This window comes from Alternaria arbusti, assembly GCF_024043155.1.
Source record: "Alternaria arbusti strain BMP 1465 chromosome Unknown scaffold_19, whole genome shotgun sequence".
NCBI lineage: Eukaryota > Fungi > Ascomycota > Dothideomycetes > Pleosporales > Pleosporaceae > Alternaria > Alternaria arbusti.
The window spans coordinates 128,487-155,492 of record NW_026249959.1 but is presented as its reverse complement, the minus strand read 5'-3'; the positions used below and the strand labels follow the sequence as shown (position 1 = coordinate 155,492).

Sequence of the window (27,006 nt, the reverse complement as noted above, 5' to 3'; positions counted from 1 at the left end):
CTTTAAGCAGCGCAGTCGCCTTCACCTTCACTGGACGCATTCAATCCGACGCTCACTTCGACTTCCGCGACAAGATTGCGACTAGCGCCAGAATACCACCTCTACTCGCACTTTCATGCACTCTTTACCTACGTCTCACCTCGACCTTTGTCTACTCACCACAACCTTATCCCACGATATCATCGCATCAGTCACACATTGCTACCCCGCGCGTTGATCGTGCATTTTCATTTCATACCGATTACCCGCACCCGGATCGCTCTTACTGTTATGGCGCCCTCGGCTCTCACCTCCCAAGGGAGCCCGTCGAACCCCGAACCCGCAAAGCCACAGCAACCCACTCCAGAAACGTCCCAGAAGGCTACTTCGCCCACGGTCTCACTTTCCGAAGAGAACATCGCCCTTAAGCAGCGCCTTGCTCAGTCTGAACTAGCCAAGAAGCACCTTGTCGAAGAAGTCGCGGATGGGAAGCAAAGAGTCATTGATGCCGCGAAGCGTGCTACTGCCGCCGAGATCGAAACGAAAGCAGCAAAGGCACGCGCCCAGAACCGCTATACAGAGAAGGTGCACGCCAATAACGAGAACCGTCACCTGAAGAAAGAGATCGATACGATGAAAAAGGAGCGTGCGGACTTCATTGTTGGTGTTAATAGCATTCTTCAGGGTCGCGACGAGATAATAGCTAAGCTCGAGGAAGCAAGAGCCAGCGGAGAATGGTCCAAAGAAGTCACTGCAGAGTTCACAAAGCAGGTAGATGTCTTTCAACAGGGCTACCTCGCGTCTGAACGTGGTAAAGAGAAGGAGAAACGTGAGAAAGAGAAGGAGAAACGTGAAAAAGAGCTGGAGAAAAAGGTGTCTGATAAGATCATTGGCCAGCTTAAATCCGACAGGGACACGCAGGGCAACGTCAACAAAGATCTGAAAAGCGTGATCGCACAATTACGACAAGACATCGCCACGGAGAAAGAAAAATCGAAAGCCGCAGTCGATGCGCCGACCGTGGACCAGATCGAGGCTCGCCTCGCTGCTGCCAAGGCTGATGGGTTCAAAGAAGCCACCATAGCAAAGCAGAGTGAGAACGCTGAGTACCGAAAGACCATAGAAGATAAGGCAAACGCACGTGTCGAATGGATGAAGAAGGGCATTGAGACCAAAGCGAAAGAGTACGTACAGAAAAGAGAGACTGAATGGCGTTCAGAGCAGACTAGTCTCAAACAGAGGGCTTCTGCAGCTGAAGCTGCGCTGAGTGCTGCCAATACCAAGCTTGTGATAACCCAGCAACGGCCTATAGCAATATCAGTATCGCACCCTGTGCCAAACGATGCTCAGAGGCCTCCCAAACGGAGCCAACCGACTTCTTCGCAGGGAGCGTTCGACTCTAACAAGCGAAGGAGGCTTGACGCAGCTGGGTAAGTTCTACATCGTTTCTATGGATGAAGCTATTGCTAATACACACAGTGCTGCCGGTATCACTACACCAGACTTCAAGCGTACGCACTCGAACTCACTTCCCTCCGATACCAATGCCATGAGCCCTTTGTCAACCACATGGTCGAACGGCGATACTATCATGGGCGACGCACAAATGCAGAGGCAAGCTCGACATGTCGCACCGAATGGAATGCATGGACGAAGCTCGTCACAGCAGTCGAATGGCTCAGCAGGGCAGATGGCACCCGCCCGGCGTCCTTTGCAACAGCCTGGTGCCATGATGGCCGCGCCTCCAGGACGCACACCCAGCAACATGTCACCCCAGCAGCAGCGACACTTGATGCAGAACTTGGCTGCGGGTAACGCCGGCAGTCAATCACCTAGATTCCCTCAACATAACTTAGGCCTGATGCGCACATCTCCGCAGGTCGGTCGACAGATGGGAAGTGGTCAGCATATGACCAACCAGGCCGGAAACATGAACTCGAACGACGGGGACTTAATGATGCAACAGATGCAGCGAGATGCTCAGTCGCAAATCCGGTCGCAGATGTCGACACCGGCGCATGGGTCTATGAGACGGACACCTTCGTACGGCTCAGCTTCTTCTGCGGCGCCGCCTCAGCCTCACGTCGCGCAACACTCTTCGAATCAATTTGCACGCCTCACTGGGCAGAACTGGAATATGAGGCAGAACTTTGAGCAGCAGAACTTACCAACAAATGGTACGAACCAGAGAGTAATGGGTAACCACGCTCCCATTATGGAAGAGTTGGATTCGAATTTTGCCTTCGACGTTGACGCACTTGTGGGAGATGCTGCTTCTCAGCCAAACCTCGGAGATACATATAACTGCAGCGATTGGTTTCCCACAGAAGATAACACCAATCAGACGGCCTTCAACTCGACTCTCTTCTCGATGGGAACGCCTCCGATGTCCCAAGCCGAATTCCAGCAGCCTCAACAGCGCAGCTACCAAACCCATTCACGCAATCACTCACAACCGTACGAGGGTGGTTCGAGAGACATGTCTCACGGGTCCGAGAGCCTTCAGAATGAGCCCATCATGGACACGAGCAGGAACGGTTCACGCCAGCCCTCTGTTTCGGGACGAGCGACTCGAGCTTCTTCCCGCTCTACACCTGGACCTTCTGGGCCTTCTGGACGATCGAGACGCAAGACACCAGGTCCGGCGGAGCCGACCCGAGTCCCATGTGTGAACTGCTACCGTCACTGGTGGGAAGGCGAATGCGACGAAGGCGCGCCATGCTCAAACTGTGTTGCATCAGAAACAAAATGTGTGCGGCAGAAATGCATCAACTATGCTGCCGGCACTTGCGACAAGGGCAACAGGTGTCCCAACGTACACGAAGGAGACGAGCGTTACCAGAACGAGGAGTTCCTTGTAGACCAGACCAAGGCGGGCAAGCGGCCTTCACGTTTGGGTACGAGGGCGGAAGCGAAGCCGCCGCCAACCCAGGATTAGGATGCTTGGCCTATTTGATATATCTTGAGGGTTAAGATGCTTGCCCGCAACTCCGCATGGTTGTTGGATCCTGGCGGCATTGAAGGGAGTTGGTCATATTTGTTTGGATCGAGTTTGCTATCCTTGGTGTATTCCCCTCCACCCTGGCTTGACAGCTCTATTGAGTTCCAGCCGCCCGAAAGGGCAGGCTCTCATAGGGCTGAACATAGCCGGGTGGGGGTGGATGCTGTGGCTTTGGATCGCTCACAGCGTTGTGCTTTCTTTATTGGTTTCTTTGTGCGGCTTACTACGCGTGCTCTCGGTGGTCGGAAGCTGGGTTGGGAACTGTATCATATACCAGATTTGTAGTATTATATATCCTTGATGATGCACTTTACCCTATGCACTTCGAATGCTTCACCACCCTTTAACATGCAAACTCGCGCTTGGTGTAAAAGAGAAAGTCTTCGAGACCATCTCTTTTGAGTTAACATCCTCATGGACTGTAGTGTGGGAGTCATCTCCAGATTGTAATCGAATCTGGCGGTGGCAGCTCGCGATATCGAGTGTAGCAATATCATCGCAAGCATGCCAGATGTTGCGATGATATACACTGAGGTTTGCGCGTCGCGCGCGGGGCTTCGATGATCACCTACGCCGGTGGCGGACAAGCGCTATTCCAGATACGATCTAGCTTATCAGAAATTCAGGGTTTTCAAGCTTCACCCCACATCATCGACGAACCAAGCTCCGCTTGGCTATAGCTTGCATGTCTTACTCGCGCCTCTTTCCACTCTTTCCAATCATCGGCACTTCTTTTCATGCGGAGTATCCATCACGGCCGCGATCCTTCCGACATTCCGCGCCGTTAGAGGCCTAGGCTCATGGTGCACCTTCACCCCATGCACTGCTAGGAGGTTATCTCCGACCATGACGAATCGCCAGGGTACGCTAAGCGACTACTTACCCGGCTGAAAAAGCTTTAAGTCGCGCAATGTTGGAATCTGAATCTTTTGTGTTCCTTTAGACGTTACGTCCATTTCATTTCACATTCATGGCTTCAAACGAGCCAGGCCTTGCGCCTCTCAGTGCGCCGGCTGAGGACCCTATCAAAGGAGCCGTCGGCGTACCCGTCGATACAGACACCCCCGTTGCACCGGACCAGTTCGACGAACGTTACGAGACATCGAAGTGGGAGATCTGGTCGTATTACTGGTATGCAAACTATTCCAGCGAGGGGACTGATTTGGAGCGCGGTACATTGACTGTGCTGAGGCTGACATCCTATTTTCGAACAGCTACTACGTTGGAGACAATGGCCTCACTCTTTTCAACTTCGGTCCGACGGCTTTCCAAAACCTCATGTATGAAGCTGCAGGAGACTCCGAGGTGCTGTACTTCATGGGCCGAAACCGTACCATCAACTCCATTGTGCTTCTCTGCAACGGCATCAGTTTCGCCATCCAGGTCCTCGTTTTCTTGATCCTCGGTTCTTTCGCCGATTTTGGTACATGGCGCCCCAACATCCTGATAGGGCTGTCCGTCATTGCTTTCGGAATCGGATTTGGCTGGTTAGGCGTTCATACCGAGGATAAATGGCACGCCGGTGTGGGTCTCTATATTGTCGGTCTTATCGCATACCAAACGACAATCACATTCTGGACTGCTGCCTTCCCTGGACTGGCAAGGAACACCAAGGAATTACGAGTCAAAGCCGAGGAGTTCGCCGATGGAACGATTACCCGCGCAGAGTACGATTTTGCCGATATGATGAAGCGAAACGAGCTCTCCAACACGGCGTTCTATGTTCAATCCGTGTTTGAGATCCTCATCCTGGCTGTTATCGTGGGCATCATGTTCGGTCTGCACGTCAATGACAGCGCGGAGAACAACAACTGGGGTCTCTCGGTACTTATCGCTTTTGCGACTGGAGTTTGGATCTTGTGCGCTCTTCCGTGGTTCATCCTCGAGAAAAGACGACCAGGCCAGGACCCAGGACGCGCGAACATAGTCCTAGCTGGTCTCAAACAGCTTGGATACGCGATGCGACAGATCTGGCAGTTGCGCCAAAGTCTGGCATATCTGGCGGGCTACTTTCTCCTCGGCGACAGTCTCAACACCACCGTGACGGTTATCGGGACTCTACAGAACGAGATTGTTGCGTACAACAGTCTGCAGCTTACCTACCTGCTTATTGTAGGTATCGCTGCCCAGGCGGTTGGCATCGGCGCCTTTTGGCGCATCCAAAAGTACTACGGTCTATCCACCAAGACCATGTTCATGGTCGTCGCCATATGCATCGTCCTTCTCGACGGCTGGGGCATGATCGGCATCTGGACGCAACGCTTCGGTTTCCATAACAAGTGGGAGGTTTGGGTATACCAGGCTTTCTATGGACTGCTTGTCTGTCCGTGGTACAGCTATTCGCAGACCATGATCTCCGAGGTCACACCGAGAGGGAAAGAATTTCTTTTTTTCAGTTTGTTCTCGATCGTGGGAAAGACGAGTGCTTTCATCGGCCCACTGGTCAGCTCTGCCATTATCGATGATACTGGCAACAACAGTAGTCCTTTCTATTTCTTGTTCGCGTTGAGCCTGGTTAGCTGTGCCTGGCTTTTCTTCTTTGTCGACGTTGAGAAGAGTAGAATGGAGCAGGAGACTTTCTTGGAGAGGGAGAAGAACACTAAGATGCACAATGAGGATGCTGAGAGCCTTACTTGATCATCTAGTAATATTCGAATTACCTCGTTCGCGAAGAGAATTGCTAGTTCGGTCGCTTCGTTTAAGCCGTTCGACAGACCCTGATCCTGATGACGACGATACCTGACCGCACAATGTTTCTGTACATGCGAATTCGACTAAACAAGACATTCGTAAGTAAGAGAACGGAAACACACTGCTTTACCCTTGCGCATCGCCGTGTGCTCACATTATTGGTCAGGCGGGGCCTCTACTCATGTTCACAATGCACGTGTCTCAAGCTCACAATTGCCTGAACCCCGGCCATATCTCTTGAAGTTCTAGCTATTCCCATCGTATCACGTTGGTTAACAAAATCATTCGACGATTCAGTCTTACCAGCCATCGACATCATCAAAACCAAACACACCACCCGACATCTGAACAACTACAGACAAACAGCAATGACATTAACCTCCTGGCTAACAAGCTCCCCCGAGCAACCCACCGATACCACCGATCCCAACAGCTTCGCCTCTCTCGTCAACAAGATGACCCTCGCCGCTATAAAGTCAGACGCCGAAAACAGCTACAAAGAAAAGTACCTACGACTCCGTAGGCAGATCGACTCAGACGCCGTTCACAACGATCTTCGCGCTGAAATCACCTCTCTCTTAGCCAACAAGACCAAATACGAGACTAAGCTCCGCGACACCGAAAAGGCGAAAACGAGCGCAGACATGCAGGTCGTTGCCCTTGACCTTGTGATCAAGGATACGAATGTGTACTACAAGTCCAAGCTAGAGACTGCAGAAGTGCAGAGGAAGGGGCTTAAGGAGGAGAATAGGAGACTGAGGATAGATGGGCAGCATATGAAATCTTTGCTTCTCGCTCATGGGATTCGTGTACCAGCGCAGAGTTCCACGAATGAAGACAAGCAATCTCCGGAATCTGAGTCTGCCCCCGAGCTAACGGATGATAGCGATATGGACGAAGCGGTTGAACTTAGTCTTGGCAAGCTAGCCACGGGTCCAGAGGAAGTGTGCCCGCAGTGGTATAATCATGGTACGTGTAGTCGGGGTGGTGGTGGTGATGCTCGCGGAGCGTGTGAGCTTGGTGCGCATCCATACCTGGTTGGATTTGGTACGCCTGTGAAGGAGTAGAGGTGCGTACAGCGATTTGTTTTGTGGCGGAGATGGCGAGTGGTGAATGGAGAAGCTGGCTGAGATGCGACGTACATGATTTGTTGGTTAAGATCTAAAGCCATCTCTTGTAGATTCATTCTTGGTTCGCCTGAAACATAACACGAACATCCGTTCTCCTACTCCCCCAGCACCTCTCTAACCCTCTCCTCACTTGGAAACCTTACCTCCTTCTCCGCAACCATATCAATCAGCTCTTTCACCCTCCCCCGTTCCTCCCCCGTTATATTCCCCAACCGCCGATCGATATCCGCGCCAAACCGCTCCCAGAACCTCGCGAAACCCGCCGACTCATCCTGCAGATACTGGCCCTTATTAATAACAAGGAAGTTCCTAAACGCGTACCACCAGGTTATCGATTCCTTTGGCACAATCACATCTTCCAGTACGTTCGTCTCTTGTGATGATGACGCTCGACCTGCATTGTCGAGCATGTATATGAGCTCGTAAGTGTATGAGCGGTCGGCTCCTTTTGCCATGTTGTCAGGGTCCAGGGTGGCGCGGTCGAAATCGATCAAGACGATGGTTGGGAATGTGAAGTTGGCTTCTTTGTTGGAGGCGGATACATCGAGCATTACGTTTCCGCCGAAGACGTCGTTGTGGGAGATGTTGGCGACGTCGTGGAGCCACCCAACCGCCTCTGTTAGCTGTTTTGCGACCTGTAGTATGAGTACCTCAGGTATCGCAGGGAGGGGACAACGGCGCGGAGCATCGTTTTCTGACGAGGGCTGGATTATCGCGGTGACCGCGACTCGAAGCCGCTCAAGATCGAAACCACAGACAGGACTAACGGCCAACCAGCCAGATCCGCCGTTCTTGATCGGATCGAAATCGATGAGGGTGGGAAGATGCTTCACCATGGTTTCGTTCTTGGCAGCAGTCAAAACGTTGCGGATACGGTCGAGAGCGACGATTTCGTCGGCTATCCTGTCGCGACACATCTCTCGACTGATCATCTTGACGGCGACAAGCGCTGCACCCTGCGCCACGGAGCTGGTCGTGGATGAGCTTGCAGCCGACGGTGTGTGTGCACAAAACGTGATACTTCCGCACGTACCTTTGCCTGCTTCGTGGATCGGGGTGTACAACTCGTTTGTCTCTTTGTAGATTGATTTGGGGTTCATGTCGTCGTCAGATGTTGCTGCGGGAGTGTACGCAGCTCACTGTATGCGTCGATCGAAGGGTGGCTCAAGGCTGGAGCCATAGAGTCTATGTAACGAATACGTGGAGTGTTGAAGCGAAAGAGCAGGGTCTATTGATAGTGAAAGGCACGGATGCGATGCTGCGGTAGGCAACAAGCAACGCTTGAGAACCCTTCACTACATCTAGCTCTGTTCAGCGATATTGTCTTGTAGGGCCTGAGACTTCTCACCGTGTGCATGTGTCGTTGCTAGGATCTAGCAGCTATCCGTGGTCACCTCGAAACACCCACTAGCAGATAACGGAGCTGAGGAAGCCGCGCCAACAAAGGAGTGAATCAGGAGTAAGAAACGTAGTGAACTCTGTCAATTTGAGGCATCAAATAGGTGCCCAAGGTGCCCTATGGGTCGTATTGTACATAGTCGCATCTTTCACGACTGCCTCGTACTAATATACATTGTTGGCTCGCTTTTGGCAAGCAAAGTGGGCTTCCAACAAAGGCCCTATCCTGACAATTAAGTCAGACTACCGCTGTCAACACAACAGCTCTTGGCATTGGTGGACGGGAAATGCGCCATGGTTCCTATCTGGCGGGCTTCGGCGCCCACTGGAGCTGAGTCCGGTTTCCTCCAGGAGCCTCCGAGATGTAGAGGATGCGCGAAGGAAGCGCTGCTATTGCTTCGTCGCGATGGATATAGAATTTTTGTCATGTTGACATGTCGCCATCAAGGGTTCAAGGGATCGAATTCCGTAGTGTCCTTTCCCCAAATCTCGATGTGATTTACGTCTTCCCTTCTCACAACTGTTACTTTTCTTATTGGTCCTGCTCTTTTCGCGTTCATGCTGTTGTCCTGGGTGTTCGGTGTCGACTCCTTATTTGATGGGTAGTAAACGTCGCCTAGCTTAAGCACGATGCTGTCGCCGTAGCCAACGTACTTGACGTTCTTGTACTCCGGTCGCCAGAACTCTGTTCCAATCGCGAAGGCATGCATCTCAGCATCCGTGATTTGATACGGCGCCTCGCTTGTGTCAGAGCTTGGGCGGAATAGAAAACGGACGGCCCAGAGCTTGGGCACTAGAGCAAAGACCTGGCGCAGAGACTCAAGCGGTGGCACTGAGCAAGCGAAGCCAACTTGCTCCAAGTTAGAGCACGTTTGGCAAAGTCTGAACAGGGCATCGTCAGATAATACCCAGCGATCTGAGAGAAGGAGATGGCGAATGCTGTGGTTGTGATTGGTTTGAATGGCCGCAATAAACTCACTCCCGATGCTGCGACAGCGTTGGTCAGTCGTGTGTTTTGGAGTACTGCTCGCGCTAGAGACTCCGATGACACCCGGCGTCATCGTGGACGGTGTTGTTGGGGTTGCAGCAGCGCTGGTAGATCTTGGTGAGTCTTTGCCTCGCCTGTTGCTCACAATGTAAAACCGCTCCATGCCCTTGAATTTACCTAGCATGACAGCGCTCTCTTTATCCGTATTATCGGTGCGCATCACCTTCAGGTTGTGAGGCGTTGGGTGATTACTGTGTATCCTCCAAGAGTCGTCGGCAAAAACGGTCATAGGGTCCGAGGAGCCCATGGAGTTGATCAGGGTGAGCTCTGTATTGGTGTCGGGGCGGATAACATGGTGGAAGCCATCGTCAGAGAAGCGGGTGTAGATGTTGTATATTCCCAGGTGCTTGAGAGGTATAGAATGCTTGGCAGACATGCAGCGTCCGAATAGCGAGTGCAGCGAAACCGACTCTTCGCCTACAGCCCTCATGCGCGGACTCCAGTGTAATGTGAGGTGCTCGAGCTTTTTGGAACCCAACAGAAGCAGCGAGATATCGTCGGGGTAGCAGAGGGGATCGATATCATACACGATCAGAGTGGTCAGGTTCGGAAGCGGAGGTATAACGGTGGTCGGCCGTGGTATTCGTTTGGTTTGACACCGAAGGGTGAGCGAGACAAGCGTCGTCCTGGCTGCGATGCCCTGGTAGACGGTATACAAAGGAGGAGTGCTCAGCTCCCAACTGGGCATATCAGCAGTTGTCCGATATGATTCTGGTACGACACGTACGCGAAAGCCTTGAGGTTCTTCATCTTGTCAATGGCGGCACGCATGACAACCTGCAGTATCATGCTGTTGTCCGGCACCCGCCCCTGCTTGTACTCCTCGGTATCATGTTCTCGCCAGTCGCCTTTGACCCGGAATGTCTGTATGTAGTCGCCAAAGTTTCGCGACACGAGCGTGTTGAGGCCCATGGCAAACGGGCTGCCATTGCCGTAGCCTTCTGGCCTGCCATCTACGTATCGTATCTCGGCGTACGAGTGTAACGTGACCGTCTCGTAGAGCCGCGGAAGCGTCATGTAGTAGAACAGACGCGATGTGCGCGTGATGCGCGCGAGGTCACCGACATCGTCGAGCTTCCGTGCGTGTTAGTAGAGCTCGGTTGGGACAGCTCGTCGCGTGGCAGGGCGCAGACCAACGTACGTGTGTGAGGATGAGCTGGATCAGGTGCAAGGGCAGCTCTTTCGCTTGCGCTAAGTTGCTATGCGTCCGCGCTGGCGAAGTGAACCAGGTGTGCAGCGGCGCGGCCATGGCTCTATTGCTACCCTCTTGCAGCAACAAGGCATCGCCCGAGAGACGCGTGCGCTTTGGGTCCGACATGTGGCTAGATCAAGGGGACACATGCGTGATACAAACAAAAAAGGGTCCGTACTATCATGGCGGAACTCACAGCTTCAGGGCGCATGCATATACGGTCATCATGGCTCATACGTCGTGCTGTCGAGGCGCGTCGGAACTTTTGCTAAGACGCCCGAATGCCCGCTTCGTCCACCACGCGCGCCCGCATTGGTCCGGCTGCTCCGGGAAGACTCGGTTCACCCATGTGATGATCGACACCAGGCATCATGTCCAATCACGTGCACTGCAATACGGCACATACGGTCTGCCTCAGGACCCTGCAAAGCCTCGCATTACTCTCTGTTTGGGTTCAAGTCATCGCTATCTGACTGAAGTATGCGTGGACCCCCTGTTTGCGTGCAGCCAGAAAGGCTCATGGTGGGCGGAAATGTCTCCGATCACCACATGCGCACCAGACAACTTAAATATCCAGCGGTTCCGCCCGGAGAACTAAGATTTCGGAGTCGCCGTTTGCACCGATGCAACTAAAGTCCGCTCATGACCTGAAGAACCAGGGCTGTTTGCCCTTGTATTCGTCCGCAGGAACTCGAAAAGGGACCTCAATCGTTCCGTCAAACACGCTCATCGGCGGTACGTCATCCTGCTTGAGACCCTGAAGCTTTGCCTCTGGCACAGGCATGACAACACCACACTCCCAGTTCCTGCGATGTTTCATTTCAAGTCAGTATGTTTCTCAGATGCAAATTAAATATGTGTTTTGCGTACCTAATGTTCAGACTTCCCATTTGTCCGCTCTTCAACACCTTTTGCCCACCCCACGCTGATTCGGATATATTGGCAGAGCCAACATAAACCCAAGCAAAGGGCTTCCCGTTCTTTCTACGACCTCGCGCGAAGAGCAGTTTGTTATGCGACAGCATGCCCCGTCGCATCGAGTCGTAGTCTCGCATGCATTCTCTTGGGAACGATGGTGCGTTGTAAGCCTGTCTTGTCAACGTAATAATACCGGCACCGTCAGGACCGCCCATGCTTTTTTCCACCGTTTCGTTGGTAGGGAAATATATCCGAAAGCATTCGCGTACGTTAAATTCTGGCGCAGTGTTTGTCCCGAACGACTTGCCGCATGCTGCGAGGCGAATGCGCGACAAGAAGGCATCGTTGATAGAACCGAGCGAGGATGCTGCGTAATCAAGCTCAATATGCTCGACTTCATCTAGATTGAGCTCTCGTATAGCGTGTGCGAGGCCAGGGAGACCCGTGGGATGCATTGATTCGGTCTTGTGCGAACCGCCACTATTTTGAATTAGTACTGGCCCCCGATGAGCATAGTTGAGGACATACATGGAGTGCACAAAGGCCAAATGACTAGTCTTCGAGAAATCGCATTTCAACAGACCGGTGATGACCTGCGGACCCACTTCCTGCTGCTCCAAGAAGTATACCAACTCGCGACCAAAAGGTGTCAAGTCTTTTGCCTCCGTGACAGTACCATCATGTCTTCGAGGGAGGTCTATCAAGAACACCGAGTTCTCCATGATGCCGGGCTGCCAGTCGTTTGCGACCTCGCCCCAGTCGGTCTGTGTCATGTTTGCAGTCGGAATCGCAATGCGTAGCTTGTCATTTCCGAACAAGAGCATGAATTTGCTGTGCATGCTGGCTATCATGCCACCCATAGGCGGGAAATGAAGCTTCATGTTCGGTACGCGAGACTCCCTCCACTCTTGTATGCGCTTTGCCTGGACGTCCTCGCCTCTGTGCTTGCCAGTCATCAGCCAGATCTGCTTGACCTTTGTCGGATCAAGTTTTTCGTATAGCCATCCCGAATCGTACTGAAATGAGCTGATGACTGCGGTATTGACTTTATCGGCTTCTAGTAATTCTTCAATAGTGATGTCGTCAGTTCGCGGGTACTTGGACGCAAAGGTGCGCTTGATCGCTCCACTGGGGTATTGTAATGGTGTTTCGCCTGAATCGCTTTTCGCGGCAGGCGCTCTTGCAACTTGCTTAGAAGGTGCCTCTGGCGATGCTTCCCGCTTCCTCTTTCCGAGCCTTGCGAGACGTTCCAATTCCATCGCTTTCCGATCCATACCCATGAAACCTGGAGGTTTGTCGACGACGGCTGTTGTTTTGGTCACACTCGTTGGCGGTGCGCTCGAAGCCGATGACTGCTGCACGTCATTATTCGCGCTTTCGTGCATCGATAGGGCAATCGCACGCCTGAGATCGTCGTCATCTTCGTCCTCAGTGTCAGACGTGAGGTCGATTGACTCGTGCTTATCGCCCGATGCGCCGCTGCGCGCAGCCCGAGGCGAATTCGCCTGTAGGGACATTGCCATCGCAAGTTTGAGATCTTCATCATCGGAATCCATGTGTCCAAGAGTCAAGAAGTGGTTGTTATGGGAATGTCGGTGATTGGGTAAACAAAGAGATTCGTTGAGGAGCGGAAGCGATCCGGCATGGCAGGACCTTGAACGCGCTGTCGCGAAAGCATGTGACCAAGGCTTGGCAACGTATATGGGTCATCACGGCTTTGAGCTCGGCCTGCTCTGTTGAACCAACGAAGATGCGCCTTCGTAGTGAAGGAGTATGACTAAAGCGTTTGTATTCTCCCATATACACTACTCATATTTTCTACAACAGTCGTTCACTTAGTTTTGCCGCCGACAGCCCCGCCCGTCCGCTGCACGTTACGAAACACCACCAAGTATCCCAGATCAGCCAAGATCCAAGTCACCATCATCACCACTGCTACAGGATTGACATAGTAGCCATGTGCCTCTGGCCATACCCACCAGACATATCCGTAATTCACTGTCAACCCCGACACACTGCCGATAAAACGGCACGCCCAAATGCTATACGAAGAGCCGCGACTGCTTCCTCTGACCACAAGCTGTGCCAATGACATGACGCTCAGCACGACCTGTGCAACCAAAGCAGTCCAGAAACCGAGCTCGTCCTTGTCAATGCCCAGATTGCCGCGGTACGCTTTTCCAACTTTTGGGTTGACGGGGTGATCGACATCAAGCCACCAAGAGCTCACAGCATACAACGCGATGCACCACCATACCAGCATGCCAGCAAAGATCTTGCCGATATTCTTGCCAACTGCTGGCGCATGTCTCCATTCATTCGCGCCATACGTGACAGCCGCGTAGACAATGCCCATGTCTAAGAGTCCCCATATGGCGAAGAGGGCCTTCTCCCGGAGCTCATCGGCAACGTATATCGCGAATACAATCTCCCACGCAAAGTCTGAACAGTGGTATACTGGGTCAGTACGTGTCATATGCAATTCGTACGGAGACACATACTGAAGGCGAGCGAGAAGAGGGGCATAGCGTATGTGCGGTCGCGAATGGACTGTCGCGCCATCAGGGCGTAGCAGATGGTGTACAAGATACCGCCAGTGCCGAGGAAAACATCGTTCGCGTCGAAGATGGAGGGGTCGACGTGCGCGGGCAAGATGTCAAGGCGACCCATAATTGCGAGTTTAGATCAGAGAAGAGATGAGTAGACGCGGAATGCGCAGTATAAGAGAGTTTAACATATATCGTGAGGGGTGGCGCCCCTGTCATCACGAGCCTAAGTAGCGCTTATGGTTAGTCCGTAAGGGTGAGGTGTCATTCGGACCGCTTCCGGGCTCCCGCAAACTTGTATACGCCGACCTTTCATATTCGTCCTACAGCTGCAATGCGACATTATCACATGCAATATGTTTGTGTGACTCGGTACATTGCAGTGTGATTTCCAACGCGGATATCATTTCGGCTTTGGCGGTCCTTGACTATCCTCCGTGTAGCGTAGACACAAACATGATGTGATCACCTCTCTGAACCTCGTACTTGTCTTCGCCTTCCAGCTCCCAATCTGCTTCGTTGATCAGAACCAGTATCCCAGGTCGTCTGAAGCTAATGTCAGCATGCCATTGTTCTCTTGGGCAGGAACATACACAGTATCGTCAAGCACGAAAAGTTCTTTCCGCGGATCCTTCATGACCTTGTCGCAAAGGTATCTGACAAGGAATGCAACATTTGCTGGCTCTCCAGACTCATCTTTCGCTGGTAGGGCAAGATCATACTTTTTCTGGTTGGCGAACAGGATCTCCAGACCCCCGCTGTAGAATATTAGAGAGGAACATCGCCATTTCTCAGGGCAACCAACCTACCTGAACTCTATCGTTATTGGGATCGTCTCATCGTTTGACATTTCGTCTCTGCTCGTCTGTGAGATGCTAGAGTTGTGAGAGATGCGGATGTTATCGAGATCGGTTGCGCCTGCTCTGCAGCCCTGAGCCAAATGTAGCTAAGCGAGGCTAGCGCCAAAGAAATCCTTACGGCGATGACTAGATGCGGTGCCTGCGCATATGCAACGCCTAGACCCAACAATGAACATATCTACTGAGTTCATCGCTGCAGGTGGCAATCGAAATCCCGCTGCCGCTGACTGGGATGAGGCCGGGTCGCAACTGCTAGCGTTCGGCGCAGACAACTGCATCGCACTCTGGGATCCTCAGGTGAGTCGCGGCTGGCCAATGACACAACCTTCACTCACCAAGATAGGACGAAAGTCTTCGTGGCGTGCAAGCAATTCTGAGTGGGCACACCAAAGCTGTGAACGCTGTCAAATTCTTTCCCACACAATTGCCCAATGTCTCAGTCCTGCTCAGTGGATCGGCGGATAACACAATCCGGATATGGCGAGGCCGAAGAGGCGAATCATTCGACTGTGTCAAGACGATTCCAGATCACACTCAGCCAGTCACCAGAATAGCAGTACTGCTTGGCTCGGACACTTTGGCAACCGGATCTTCAGACGGCACTGTCAAGATCTGGAAGCTTGTTCATGATGCAGACTTCGGATCCGTTGATGTCGAGCTTGTACAGACCATCACACTATCACCAAAGTACTTCCCTCTGAACCTGGCACTTGCGACTCTGGACGACAAATCTACAGTGCTAGCAGTTGCGGGAACACGTAGCACCATTCAAGTCTTTGTATCGCAAGATGGCCAATTCCAGCTTTCGGCAACTCTGACCGGTCACGAAGGATGGATACGTGCGCTTGCATTCACTAGAGAAACATCTGATTTGAACAGCGATTTGCTGCTGGCATCCGCAAGCCAAGACAAGTATGTGCGTCTTTGGCGTCTCCACCGTGGGGATGAGCTTCCTGCTGCCAGTACTGCACTTAACGACCCAGCGTTAGGTGGATTGGGCAAGTCCTTGTCGAACAAAGCACATTGGATTAGCTCTGCTACTTCCAAGTACTCCATTACATTTGAAGCGTTGTTACTGGGACATGAAGATTGGATATACCAGGCCTCGTGGAGACATCGCGAGGGAAAGCTCCAATTACTCACCGCCTCGGAAGACAACTCACTCGCCATCTGGGAGTCCGACCCCAACTCCGGTGTGTGGGTATGCATCACCAGGTTAGGCGAAATAAGTGCGCAGAAGGGCTCGACGAGCGCTACCGGAAGTGCTGGAGGTTTCTGGATCGGCCTTTGGTCGCCAGACGGAAACACTGTGGTATCCCTGGGGCGAACTGGTAGCTGGAGGAAGTGGACATATTCGGCCACTGAAGATATGTGGACGCAGCAAGTCGCCATAACAGGACATGTGCGCGAGGTCAAAGGCGTGAGCTGGTCAAGAGATGGGTCTTACATGCTCTCCACTGGTTCCGATCAAACCAGCCGGCTTTACTCGCAATGGAAACGAGAAGGCGCACCAGCATCATGGCATGAGTTCTCGCGGCCCCAAATCCACGGCTACGACTTGAATTGCATCGACGCGGTCTCCAACACTCAATTCGTCTCGGGCGCAGACGAGAAGTTGCTACGTATTTTCGACGAACCTAGAGGTGTAGCGGAGATGCTTCAAAATCTCTGCAGTATACAGGCGTCAACTACTGCTGAGCTTCCGGATGCGGCCAACATCCCCGTCCTTGGCTTATCGAATAAGGCTATTCAAGCTGTGGGAGACGACGAGCCAGTCGAGAACGGCGACGAAGACGAGCGTGAAGCCGTCGACCCTTCCTCCGTAATCCGCAAATCGACACTAGATTTCAGTCACCCACCATTCGAGGATCATCTGGCCCGCCACCTACTATGGCCGGAGACAGAGAAGTTATACGGACACGGCTATGAGATATCTGCTGTTGCAGTGAGCCGAGATGGAAGTCTCGTTGCAACGGCGTGCCGAGCCAGCTCTATCGACCACGCCGTCATACGTCTGTACGACACGAAAGAATGGCTAGAAGTCAAACCGGCACTCAAGGCGCACTCACTCACCGTCACAGCGCTACAGTTCTCACCAGACGACAAGCACCTTCTTAGTGTTGGACGAGACAGACAATGGGTCATCTGGGAGCGCAGCGAAGAGCAGTCATTATATGCACTCAAGCACTCGAATCCAAAGGGCCATTCACGCATGATACTGGGGGCTGCCTGGACACCTCTCGAGCAACCTACATTCATGACTGCTGGTCGAGACAAGAGTGTCAAGATCTGGCAGATCGCAGAAAATGACGTGCAACTCAAGGCTACCGTATCAGCAAACGCCGCTGTTACCGCCGTAGCTTGTAACGGCGTGCAATCGAACGGAAAGATCATGCTTGCCTTTGGTACAGAGAACGGAGCAATAGGCATTGTGAGCGCATCGCCAGATGCTTTGGATCAGGCACAGGTATCAATGGTCAAGGCAGACTTGGTCCCGGCGAAAACTATCAACCAGATCGTCTGGCGACCTGGAAGAGCAGATGGCGAGCCACAACAGATCGCCGTAGCAAGTGATGACACCACCTTGCGCGTCTTCAATGTTTCGGGTGAGGTATTGCAGCACTAGCAGAGAGCATAGCGAGGGCGATACATGGATGTCAACTGTTGAATAAACTTTACACTATTAGGTAGGTTTCGCTGGGGTATCTCGCCAAGAAAATGCACTTCCTTCAACCTCAATGAAAATAGTACAACTACATGTCCACCTCTTCGCTTAAGCGTAACGGGGTCCAGCCATCTTCTCAGGAAGATCCGAGGCTGCCATGCTAGGTTGACCCTTTGGGTACTGTCCGGGCGCCATGCGCTGGACCGGCTGCGTCATCTGTGGGTGCTGCCCGAACTGCTGCCCAAACTGCTGCATCTGACCCGGTCCTTGTTGCATATACGGGGGCTGAATTGGGGGCTGGTTCGGGTATCCTTGCTGGTTGGGCGGCATCTGATAGTACATGACCTGGCCCGGCTGCGGTTTCATGTGTGCCTGTCCTGGTGGCGGCACAACAGCACCATTACTGATCATGTTCTGCACGATTTCGGCAGCAAGCTTTTCGGCGTCCTTGCTGGTTGTGCGGCGGCGGTGGCGATGGCAGTCAACGCAAGCCCATACAAATAGCGCAAAGTGAATGACCAGGCCGAAGAATTGGCATACCACACCAGTCAAAGTGACGTTTGATCGATGATCCTTTTCAGCCCAAAGTTTGTTGATGAAGGCGTCCTGCTCTTCACAGCTGCTGAACTGAGAGGACTCGGAACAGTCTCGCGGAGCATTGACGTAGCTTGTATCCTGTTCCCATACCCATGTGTTGTTGGAAGCCAGGACGTATTCTCCATCATTGTACGAGGCACCCCAGCCCCATTCATCGAATCCATATAGACCCCACCGCGACAAGTACCGGAACGCTATGAGAGCGAACATGGCCGTTACGATAAAGCCAAGCCAGAGAAGAAGATCCATCGCTACGCGGAGACCTGGATGCACAGGTCGCTTGCGCACAAGGAAGACGACGATGCAAAGCGCGGCCCAGACTACCGACGCAGCCCATGTAATGAGACCAGGCCATAGTGACCAGTAGCTTTCGTAGCTGATTGAATAAGAAGAGTCCGGGTCGTATTCATTGTCCATTGTGGACATCAACCAGCCAAAGCAACCGATTCCGATCAAGCCTGTTATGATGGCAGCGGATTTGAGACCAAACTTGAACTTCCAGTATCGATCGGCAGCATTGAGCTTGTCGTTGTATGAAAGACGTTCCTCGGTCTCGGTCGCGGCGCCCTGTGGAGCTGTCGTGTGCGGGATCGACGCCGGGGGTGCCATGGTGGGAACACCCGGCGCAGGGCTGCTCGAGGGAGGCATTCTGGGCGAGTTCGCGTGCGCAGACGAGGTTGCGGTCGCGTTCGTCGCGTCGGACAGTCTGGCTGCGGACTTTGGAGGGGGCGTGGGGACTGGAGACGGAGGCCCTCCTGAGATCGCGTCAGGCGCCTGTGGCACAGCTTGCGGCTGCTGAGTAGAAGAAGAAGACATTATTAAAGTATTAACTAAGTAGAAAGCGAGTGGATGCGCAGAGACATGCGCGTGGGATGGGGTCAGACAGAATCTTCACAAACACAACGACCGTGAAGAAGATCAAACGACCGCGAACAAAATCAGGCAACAGGAGAGAACCTCGTCTGGATGCGTCCATCGTGCTGTTTGTGGCGCCATTGGGTGCCTGAGGCTAGTCGGCATTGGTGTTGGAAGTCACTTAATTTAGATGAGCAGGAGCGGAAAAACGATGATGCGGGCCGGCTAAGCTCCAGTCATCTCAGTCATCAATGCACGGCTCGTAACGACGCGCTTGTCAAAGCTTAATCGACGCGTGCTCCTTTGTCATTTCGCAATATCAGGGTAGTCCTTCTCAATCAAAAATGGGTTGGTTTGATATTAAGTACTTCATTGCTACCTAGTTGGCTCACCGGCGCCAACGCTTCGCGGAATACCGCCAAAAAACATTACATCGTAATAGACCTATATCGATCAAATCCTGAAGCAATCAAACTTCATACTGGGCCCGCCCACGAAGTGGAACAAGGAGTGACAAGTGTCGGTGCCCCATCTCAGTCATCTCAGCCATCACAACTCTACCTATGGTAGGTCGCGCTTAGTACATTGGGTCACCGATAGCGGTGATGGAAGCAGTGCAAACACCCTCCTTGCAGTAACCAGCAGGGGTCAACCAACCCCAAAGTTCTGTATTCCGTCAGCATCCAATCTGGAAGTCCCTCGTGGTATGTAAAACTTACCGACTTGCTCTCCGTTGGCGAAAATGGCACGTGCAATACCCGAAATGGTGGCGGAGCACGCCTTGTGGCCAGAGATCTGGTCGCAAGTAATAACGAAGGGGGCGGTAGCTGTAAGTTGAGGGATCTCGGCAGAACCGTAGCAGCGGCCCTCAGCGCACCATGCAGAGATGGTGTTGTTCATGGAGTACTTGTCGCCATCGACGAGCAGGTTCTCGAGAGAGCCGGCAACAGTGACGGTGCACTTGTGGTCGGTGCTGCAGACTCCAGACACTGAAGGGGTGTCTGTTAGCATAGGAAACTCAGGTGGGGATGGGGTAGAAGGTATACTTACAGAGACCGACAACAGTGCCGAGAACACCAGAAAGAGTCTTGTCAATGACAGGTGGCATAGCGGGAAGGTTCTCAAGAGAGAGTATGCCGTGGCCCTGAACCGGGGCAGAGAAGCTTGATGGCATCGTTGGCTGGCCAGTGGAAGCGGTAGTTGGCGCAGCGGTGATGGTGGACGTAGAGGATGCCTTCGCAGCAGAACCCGATCCGGAACCGACGCTCACATCCAACAGAGCGCTGGAAGTAGCAACACCAACGTTGAGGCCACCGAGCTTGAGGCCCAGGAGAGGAGAGGCATTTGCCGAAGCAATCAGAAGAGCGAGGGTAGTAGTAGTGAACTGCATTGTGAAATCCGAAGCTGAGAAGCGATTGATAGCACGAAACACCGAAGAGTGTGATGGCCGAGATGACTGAGAGGAGCTGATAGAAGAGCTGGAGATGATTGAAGCTGATGATACTGAGATGAAGGGATCTTGCCAGCTCTTTGTAGTCGTTCATGGTGGCTTGGTAGAACGACGTCTTCTCAAATCTTCTGTTGTTGAACCCCTGACGTACGTCAACTCTGTGCTAATTGAGGGCAACCGGTTCGCACTCCGAAGCGCCTTCGATTTCGATGCCAGAACCCAACGCCTGACGATGTTCGCACTACGAAGTTTCAAATCGCTGAGGCTTCCAGACCACCCGTTACAGATTCTCGATCTTCAGGCACGGATACTAACGTCGCTGATCTGCCGTTAAGCGAGTCCCTACGTCGGTGGTGTCCGACACGCAAGATCTGTATGTACCGCAAGCCAGATCTATCGCGTGGTCACTTAAGGTTTTGCACTAGCTGGGCGGAGCCGTCTCCGAGCGATGCGGGACATTTGACCCAACCAATGGGATTGCACCCATGTATTACTACGCAAACCTACCCGCCTCCAAAAGCTACTTGGCAATGCCGAAATCGAAGCCCAACGCGCGCTGTATGGGACCGCATTTGGCCAGACCACGTTTGACTAGTACTCTTTTGTCCAGACGGCACTCCCTTTTCGCTACCACTTACCTGGTCGCTGGTTGAGCTACAGACGCCTCGGCAACTTGCACCAACGCTCGACTAGCTCATGGCTATACAAACAGCTAGATTGTAGTATACCTAAGTACATCGTGGCTAATGTCTTCCAGTCTCGATTCGGTGATGACGATGGAGCCAGGCTTCAACGCATTCAAATCATCGGAGAGTCATTCGAGCTACTCAGAACTTCACTGCCTAATGCAACAACTTCACAAGATGGCGTTGTATCACGCTGTGTGACATGTTAGCTGCATCGTTTTCGTCTAACGAACAAGTAACCTCGGGAGGGTTGCAAAGTTACTGAGGTCTGGACTCCATGTACCTAGATTTGATGAGTGATCTCATACATCGTGGTAACATATCGCGGTAAGGAGATCTCGACAAAGTCGAAGTTATGAATTATAAAGTACATGACAAAGAAATTATACGACTATTACTGCGTCAAACCAGCTTCGTCCTTGTTAACTAGGTGTACAGGCGACAAAGAAAATATGCATTAAAGTATTGTACACAGAAAGATAAAACATCACGGTCCATTCGTCACAGGCACAAGTTCCTCCAAACCATCCGTTCCGTCATCACAAACACCAAAGTGGTCCGCAAGTGTCATACCAGGCTTGCCATCGCGGAAGCAAGCCGTGTTCTTCGTTGCATAATCCCTCAGCGCGGTCCAGTCCCGACATTGGTGCATCTGGCCATCACCAGCCATGCCATCGCCGTGACCATACAGCGGAGTGTTATCCGCATGGCACATAATGTGTTGACGCAGGGCGTCGAAACAATGCAAAGCGTGATGCGAGGGGAAGGGCGGGAACTCTTGGCGCTTCAGAGCTAGATACGAGGCGCGAACGATACGCTAGAAGAGAGTGGTTAGAGAAAATGCATAGGTACCTGATGTTTACTGAACAACAGAAGTGACGTACGAGGCAGTGGAGCTGATGGTAGGCTTGGAGAAGATACATCCCTTTACCAGGCATGCCGGGTATGTCCATAGAGGCAGGCCACTGTAGAAGATGTCAGTCACTGCTCATTTCAGTGATGGTGTCTTCGGGAACGAAGACCTGGTTGGGGGTCACTCACGTGGTTCTCTGCTGCGAACTCATGGTCAACTGCGATATGACCATGCGCAGTGTTGATGCTGTCCCACAGCGGGTCTGCTTCCGTCGCATTGGGCGCACCCCATGGCGTATTCCAATGAAAAGGAACATACGCGATAGGAAGAGACTCTACCCTAGCAAGGTCGTTGGGAACCTCAAGGGTGCTGGACTGGGCGAGGCTGGTCAGAGAATCTCCCGGGGTCGCCGTGGCGGCCACACCCGCAGTGCGCCATATGGCAATCGAGAAGCCCAATACACAGACGTTTGCGAAGGAAAGCACGACCAGTGCTATCGTCGGATAGTGTCGTCTGTGCGCCGAATCCGAACACGAGGCGTGATCCGGGGCGTGATCCGCCGAGGAGACGAGCTTGTACCGAGCGAACATGGTGTTGTCGAATGCGTGGAGGAACGATCGAGAAACATTGCTGAAACCTGCATATCAAATACTCACGATGGTCAGCGCTGCGCAGGATGCACGAGGCAAGTCCTAACGAAGCAGCGTGCAGTTAAGGTTCACGACGATGCCTCGAGGTGGTTAGCGTAGTCCTTAAGCATGCCGCAATCGCGCGAGGAGTTCCTTCCGGCCTCGGTCCGTCACGACCGAAAGTCGTCGCCTCACGATCTAGGTGGGTCTGCGAATCAACGCTTTTCCCCAGACTCGCTCCAGGGGTCGGATCTAGACCGAGGCGCGGGAGATCTTCCGCATGTCGCTGCTGGGAAAATAGCCATGTGCTCGGGGTTTATGTGCGTCACTTGTTCGTGCCCAACGGCGCTTCTGTGCCAGCCTTGCGCACGACTATCGAGCTGAACACCTTTGGGCCACTACCGGGTACCTAGCTAAGGGTGAGGGTGTAGACATGCAGTTTTTCTCAGAAGGAGTTCCCTCCGTCGTTCTTACCTGTGAATGCCATGTCCTACATAACCTCTCGTGATCACCACCGGTAGAACTCATCATCACGGCGAACCATCAGTCTCTCTTTAGAGCATATTTTCCTCACGAGTCCTCTCATCCGTGAGAGTATTTTCACTGGTTACTTCTTCCGAGTCCTTCGTTAAACCACCGCCAAGATGGGTTACACATACATCAACGTTACCTCCTGCCTTGCCACTGGCATCGCTCTTACCGTCTTGACTGTCCTTTTCGTCGCTCTGCGAATAGGCGTAGCGATACAAAAGGCCGGCAAAAGCAGAGAGACGCGTCTCAGCAAGCATCTCGACGACCTCTTCTGCCTCCTCGCTCTCATCCCAACCATCGGCGTCTCCACTGTTCTCATCTATGGTAAGCCTCGAGCCAAGCAAACCCAAGCCCTTCTTTTATCTGACTAGTTCTACAGGCGCTGCTAAGGGCATTATCGGCGGCCACAACGACCCTAGCAACATCGAAGGCTGGATCTACAGCACGACACCAGATCTAGTAATTTTGGAGAAGGTTAGTCGCCCTGTTCTCGGCTGGTCTTTCCTGCTCGACTAACACTCCGAATAGTGTGTGTACATGATTTTCATCATGCAGCCGCTGGCTATCGGCTTCACGAAACTCGCTTTCTTGTTCCTGTACCGTCGCATCTTCACATGGCCTGGTTTCCAGTGGACCTCGCTTGTGTTCATCGTCCTCACCGTTGCTTTCACCATTGCCTTCTTCTTTGGCTTCATCTTCGACTGCCGCTTGAACTTTGCTGCCAACTGGGGCTCTCTTGCTAGTATTGCGGAGAACTGTCCGTTTGGATTCGAGGCGACCATCACTTTCACGGTTCTTGATGCCGTGTTCGATCTCTGCATCTTGCTTCTGCCACTCCCATGGGTAAGTTCACACCAACGCGATTCAAACCAACAGCGGCTAATCATTGCGCGAACAGATCTGGCGTCTCCAAATGCCCACCGTCCGCAAGATCCAGCTGTGCGGTGTCTTCCTACTCGGAGGTTTCGCCGTCGCCTCCGCCATTGTCCGCATGGTCATCTGCATCAAGCAGAACACACCGTCCGCCGCCCTCGACGAACAGTACATCATGGGCATGCCCACCTACGACATCATCGGCATAACCTCGCACGGTCTATTCTGGACCGTCGTCGAGACCAACGTCGCCCTCATCGCCTGCTGCCTTCCCAAGATCCGATCCGTGCTCAGCTTGGCCGGCCTGGGAAGCATCATGATGTCCATGGGCTCTCTCCTCCAGAAGATGGGCTCCAGCATGGGTACTCAGAACTCCAAGAGCGCTAGCAATGGCAGCAACGGCAGCGGTCAGTTTAGCAAGCTCAGCAAGATCTCAGCTGCTACGACCGTTACGGTTGGTAGCACACCCCGTAGCCAGCTCGGTCACTACCGCTTGGAGAAGGAGCGCTCTGACAGCGATATCAACCTCGTTGACCTCAAGGGCTTGGGCAACAAGACTGACGCCGAGGCCGTCGCCTTGGAGAAGGGAATGTCGCCTGACTCTTACGAGGACTTGGAGGACAGGAAGTACCTTGGTAGGAACTCGCCCAGCAGGTTCTCCACGTGAACCGCACAGTAACGATGCGATATGATGCCTCTTCGGAGGCTACGATCCCAGATATACCCCCCAATGATTTATTCCAGCGTAGTGTAGCGAAACGTAGCGTAACATCTTAATAATAATCAAATACCACTTTCAGCATAATTCTTCTTCGTTGCCAGTGTATGTCGTGACGAAACACATCGACAATACGCACAGGTCGGCAGCCAGCCTCCACATCACGATTGTCAGTCACCGGAGAGAAAGAACCTGGAATAGAGCTCAGCACATAGCATGATTAAGTATCATGGCTTCATTGCATGAATATGATTGAGAGTCTGCGGAACAAGGTTTAACGCATCTGGTACTCATCTAGTGCCATGCCTTTAGCAATCTTCTTGATAAGTGCTTTCTTCAAGAACTGTTCTCGAGCGAGACTTCGAGTTTGCTGTAATCATGTTAGCTATATTTATTTGAAACGATGTCGCAGAAGATGCACTTACCTTGACGAAGACTTCAGTACTGACCCGCCCCTTGTCCAAAGCCCTACCCAATACAAACAAAGCGTCTGCAATACCCTTCTCTTCCGCAGCAAGAGTGTAGAGCTGCCCTCCGACGATTGTCGGCGCTACTAGGACATCATCCACGTCTGGTGCCTTTCTTCTGCGAGCATCCTCCATGACTCTATCTGCTTCAACCATGGCACCCTTCAAAACTTGTTCGTTTGACGCAAGCGCCGCGTCGAGCTGCTGCAGTTCGCCCAGTTCCGACTGTAATCGGGAGTATGCAGTCTGTAAGGCGGCTTGTTGCGCGCGGAGTGGTGCTACCGCAGCCATGTTGGAGGATACTGTTTGTCGGATCTGCGATACCAGCGTTTGGCTCAAGGCCCGAAGAAGGGCGTCCTTCTCAGGGTTTGGTGGAACAGGTGGTACTGGTAATGGGATTTGGTTCCCAGACTGTGACGGTAAGGTGACTTCCAGCGAGTCATCGAGAAGATCGATTGGGGGTTTTGGAGCTGGTGGCGCTTGATGAGGCGGTGCATGTGGGTATTGCTGGAAAGGAGCCTGTTGTTGTGGCGGGTAACCCTGTGGCGGCTGTCGATACTGCTGTGGTTGTGGTGGAGGTTGCCCATACTGCTGCTGGGGTGGTGGGCCCTGGTACTGTTGTGCTTGCTGGAAGTTAGGGGGCTGTGGGGGCCCTGATGTCGAGAACTGGGCAGCCGTTCGTTGACCATTTGGCGTCATGGGGCTCACAGGGCTGCCGTTCTGTAATGACTGTGGAGGGTAACCATGCGCGTGCATTTGCGGATGTTGAGGACCCGAGCCTGAAGTCGCTGGGCCTTGACCATAGCCACTCTGGCGATTGGGCGCGTATGGTGGACCTGAAGGCTGCGGCTGCCACCTCTGCGGCGCATCGTATCTACTGCCCTGAGACTGCTGGTACGACTGCTGCGACTGCGGATGTTGTGGAGGGTGGGGTGGCAGAGGAGGGGGTTGCGAGTATCGGTCGTGTGGTGTCTGGGGCGTGGAGCGGTTTTGTTCATGTGGCTTCGGCGGCTTTGGAGGGGGCGCTGGCGCTTGGTTCGATGGAGCAGGAGACGAGGATGCGCCGGGAGTGCCGTGTACTGAGCGGCGCCATTCGGCTGGCGGCGGGGGTACTGGAGGGGGTGCTTGCTGCTGCGGCGCATTGTATTGCGGCTGTTGTTGCCGCGACCGCACGGGTGGCTCTTTCGCAAAGACGCCTCTTAGTACGGCGAGGAAGTCGAACAGTGTAGATTTCTGCGCACACATCAGCTGTCGTAACCCAAGATTGAGCATTTCGCTTAGCAGCTTTCAGAGCGCATGCGGTACTCACATCCCAGTACTTCGCCCATTGTGCCAGATACGGGTGGTATATCCTGCCATCGGTGCTCACGTGTTGTCCGGGTCTTAGCACCATGTCCTGTGCCGGCGTGACGTATACAATGGGTGGCTCTCGGGGGTACGACTGAGGCACCCATATCGCTACCGGGAAGCCGTATGTTGCGCCGCGAAACGTGACCGGCAGCGTGCCGCTGAGAAGCAAGAGAAGCGCTGAGGAGCCATTCTCGTACGTGTATGGTTCCGTCTTTGGTGAAAGCGACGGGTCTGGATGTTGGTGTAAAGTTAGTATAGCTGTCGTGAAGCTGCGACGCATGTGACGTACAGTTGGACAGTGCCTCGGCCGCGTCGTGATATGTGCGATTTACGTCTGAGTATTCCTGAAGCATGTTAGCGCATACGATATGTATTGCCGCGAGCGGGATTACATTGACGAGAACGCTGTATAGCCAGTTGAGTACTTTCTCGCTGGCCATGTTGTAACTGATCGATGATAGCACCAGGTTAGACGATGGCCAATGGAGCACGGTCCTCACCTCTCCCAAGGTGAACCCCTCAACACCTTGGCAATGCCCAATGACTTGCCCCTCTATCTTTCACTTAGA

At 53.0% G+C, this 27,006-nt stretch overlaps 14 protein-coding genes across 14 annotated transcripts; 5 read left to right on the top strand and 9 right to left on the bottom strand.

Annotated features, from left to right (window-relative positions):
* Positions 1 to 270: 270 nt before the first annotated feature.
* Positions 271 to 2,917, top strand: J4E86_009893 (uncharacterized protein; the record flags this gene model as incomplete). The annotated part of the gene is made up of 2 exons (XM_051450393.1): positions 271 to 1,409; positions 1,459 to 2,917. The coding sequence occupies 2 exons, from the start codon at positions 271 to 273 to the stop codon at positions 2,915 to 2,917; spliced, it is 2,598 nt and encodes an 865-aa protein (XP_051298314.1).
* A 1,033-nt stretch (positions 2,918 to 3,950) lies between these two features.
* Positions 3,951 to 5,617, top strand: J4E86_009892 (uncharacterized protein; the record flags this gene model as incomplete). The annotated part of the gene is made up of 2 exons (XM_051450392.1): positions 3,951 to 4,111; positions 4,195 to 5,617. The coding sequence occupies 2 exons, from the start codon at positions 3,951 to 3,953 to the stop codon at positions 5,615 to 5,617; spliced, it is 1,584 nt and encodes a 527-aa protein (XP_051298313.1).
* Positions 5,618 to 6,039: 422 nt separating this feature from the next.
* J4E86_009891 (uncharacterized protein) lies at positions 6,040 to 6,738 on the top strand (the record flags this gene model as incomplete). Its single annotated transcript, XM_051450391.1, has 1 exon — positions 6,040 to 6,738. One exon carries the CDS (start codon positions 6,040 to 6,042, stop codon positions 6,736 to 6,738), a length of 699 nt encoding a protein of 232 aa, XP_051298312.1.
* Positions 6,739 to 6,896: 158 nt separating this feature from the next.
* Positions 6,897 to 7,901, bottom strand: J4E86_009890 (uncharacterized protein; the record flags this gene model as incomplete). The annotated part of the gene is made up of 2 exons (XM_051450390.1): positions 6,897 to 7,750; positions 7,835 to 7,901. 2 exons carry the CDS (start codon positions 7,899 to 7,901, stop codon positions 6,897 to 6,899), a joined length of 921 nt encoding a protein of 306 aa, XP_051298311.1.
* A 741-nt stretch (positions 7,902 to 8,642) lies between these two features.
* On the bottom strand, positions 8,643 to 10,565 carry J4E86_009889 (uncharacterized protein; the record flags this gene model as incomplete). Its single annotated transcript, XM_051450389.1, has 4 exons — positions 8,643 to 9,031; positions 9,179 to 9,927; positions 9,975 to 10,321; positions 10,389 to 10,565. 4 exons carry the CDS (start codon positions 10,563 to 10,565, stop codon positions 8,643 to 8,645), a joined length of 1,662 nt encoding a protein of 553 aa, XP_051298310.1.
* A 514-nt stretch (positions 10,566 to 11,079) lies between these two features.
* On the bottom strand, positions 11,080 to 12,874 carry J4E86_009888 (uncharacterized protein; the record flags this gene model as incomplete). Its single annotated transcript, XM_051450388.1, has 2 exons — positions 11,080 to 11,245; positions 11,310 to 12,874. 2 exons carry the CDS (start codon positions 12,872 to 12,874, stop codon positions 11,080 to 11,082), a joined length of 1,731 nt encoding a protein of 576 aa, XP_051298309.1.
* A 314-nt stretch (positions 12,875 to 13,188) lies between these two features.
* J4E86_009887 (uncharacterized protein) lies at positions 13,189 to 14,027 on the bottom strand (the record flags this gene model as incomplete). The annotated part of the gene is made up of 2 exons (XM_051450387.1): positions 13,189 to 13,799; positions 13,859 to 14,027. The coding sequence occupies 2 exons, from the start codon at positions 14,025 to 14,027 to the stop codon at positions 13,189 to 13,191; spliced, it is 780 nt and encodes a 259-aa protein (XP_051298308.1).
* Positions 14,028 to 14,331: 304 nt separating this feature from the next.
* URM1 (Ubiquitin- modifier 1) lies at positions 14,332 to 14,753 on the bottom strand (the record flags this gene model as incomplete). The annotated part of the gene is made up of 3 exons (XM_051450386.1): positions 14,332 to 14,449; positions 14,497 to 14,661; positions 14,713 to 14,753. The coding sequence occupies 3 exons, from the start codon at positions 14,751 to 14,753 to the stop codon at positions 14,332 to 14,334; spliced, it is 324 nt and encodes a 107-aa protein (XP_051298307.1).
* A 178-nt stretch (positions 14,754 to 14,931) lies between these two features.
* Positions 14,932 to 17,389, top strand: J4E86_009885 (uncharacterized protein; the record flags this gene model as incomplete). The annotated part of the gene is made up of 2 exons (XM_051450385.1): positions 14,932 to 15,060; positions 15,107 to 17,389. 2 exons carry the CDS (start codon positions 14,932 to 14,934, stop codon positions 17,387 to 17,389), a joined length of 2,412 nt encoding a protein of 803 aa, XP_051298306.1.
* Positions 17,390 to 17,536: 147 nt separating this feature from the next.
* Positions 17,537 to 18,673, bottom strand: J4E86_009884 (uncharacterized protein; the record flags this gene model as incomplete). The annotated part of the gene is made up of 1 exon (XM_051450384.1): positions 17,537 to 18,673. One exon carries the CDS (start codon positions 18,671 to 18,673, stop codon positions 17,537 to 17,539), a length of 1,137 nt encoding a protein of 378 aa, XP_051298305.1.
* A 784-nt stretch (positions 18,674 to 19,457) lies between these two features.
* Positions 19,458 to 20,270, bottom strand: J4E86_009883 (uncharacterized protein; the record flags this gene model as incomplete). Its single annotated transcript, XM_051450383.1, has 3 exons — positions 19,458 to 19,546; positions 19,600 to 19,869; positions 19,931 to 20,270. The coding sequence occupies 3 exons, from the start codon at positions 20,268 to 20,270 to the stop codon at positions 19,458 to 19,460; spliced, it is 699 nt and encodes a 232-aa protein (XP_051298304.1).
* Positions 20,271 to 21,503: 1,233 nt separating this feature from the next.
* Positions 21,504 to 22,459, bottom strand: J4E86_009882 (uncharacterized protein; the record flags this gene model as incomplete). The annotated part of the gene is made up of 3 exons (XM_051450382.1): positions 21,504 to 21,833; positions 21,901 to 21,981; positions 22,058 to 22,459. The coding sequence occupies 3 exons, from the start codon at positions 22,457 to 22,459 to the stop codon at positions 21,504 to 21,506; spliced, it is 813 nt and encodes a 270-aa protein (XP_051298303.1).
* A 683-nt stretch (positions 22,460 to 23,142) lies between these two features.
* On the top strand, positions 23,143 to 24,569 carry J4E86_009881 (uncharacterized protein; the record flags this gene model as incomplete). The annotated part of the gene is made up of 4 exons (XM_051450381.1): positions 23,143 to 23,353; positions 23,409 to 23,503; positions 23,558 to 23,872; positions 23,928 to 24,569. The coding sequence occupies 4 exons, from the start codon at positions 23,143 to 23,145 to the stop codon at positions 24,567 to 24,569; spliced, it is 1,263 nt and encodes a 420-aa protein (XP_051298302.1).
* A 325-nt stretch (positions 24,570 to 24,894) lies between these two features.
* On the bottom strand, positions 24,895 to 26,877 carry J4E86_009880 (uncharacterized protein; the record flags this gene model as incomplete). Its single annotated transcript, XM_051450380.1, has 5 exons — positions 24,895 to 24,990; positions 25,046 to 26,320; positions 26,397 to 26,668; positions 26,727 to 26,781; positions 26,830 to 26,877. 5 exons carry the CDS (start codon positions 26,875 to 26,877, stop codon positions 24,895 to 24,897), a joined length of 1,746 nt encoding a protein of 581 aa, XP_051298301.1.
* Between the last annotated feature and the right edge of the window lie 129 nt (positions 26,878 to 27,006).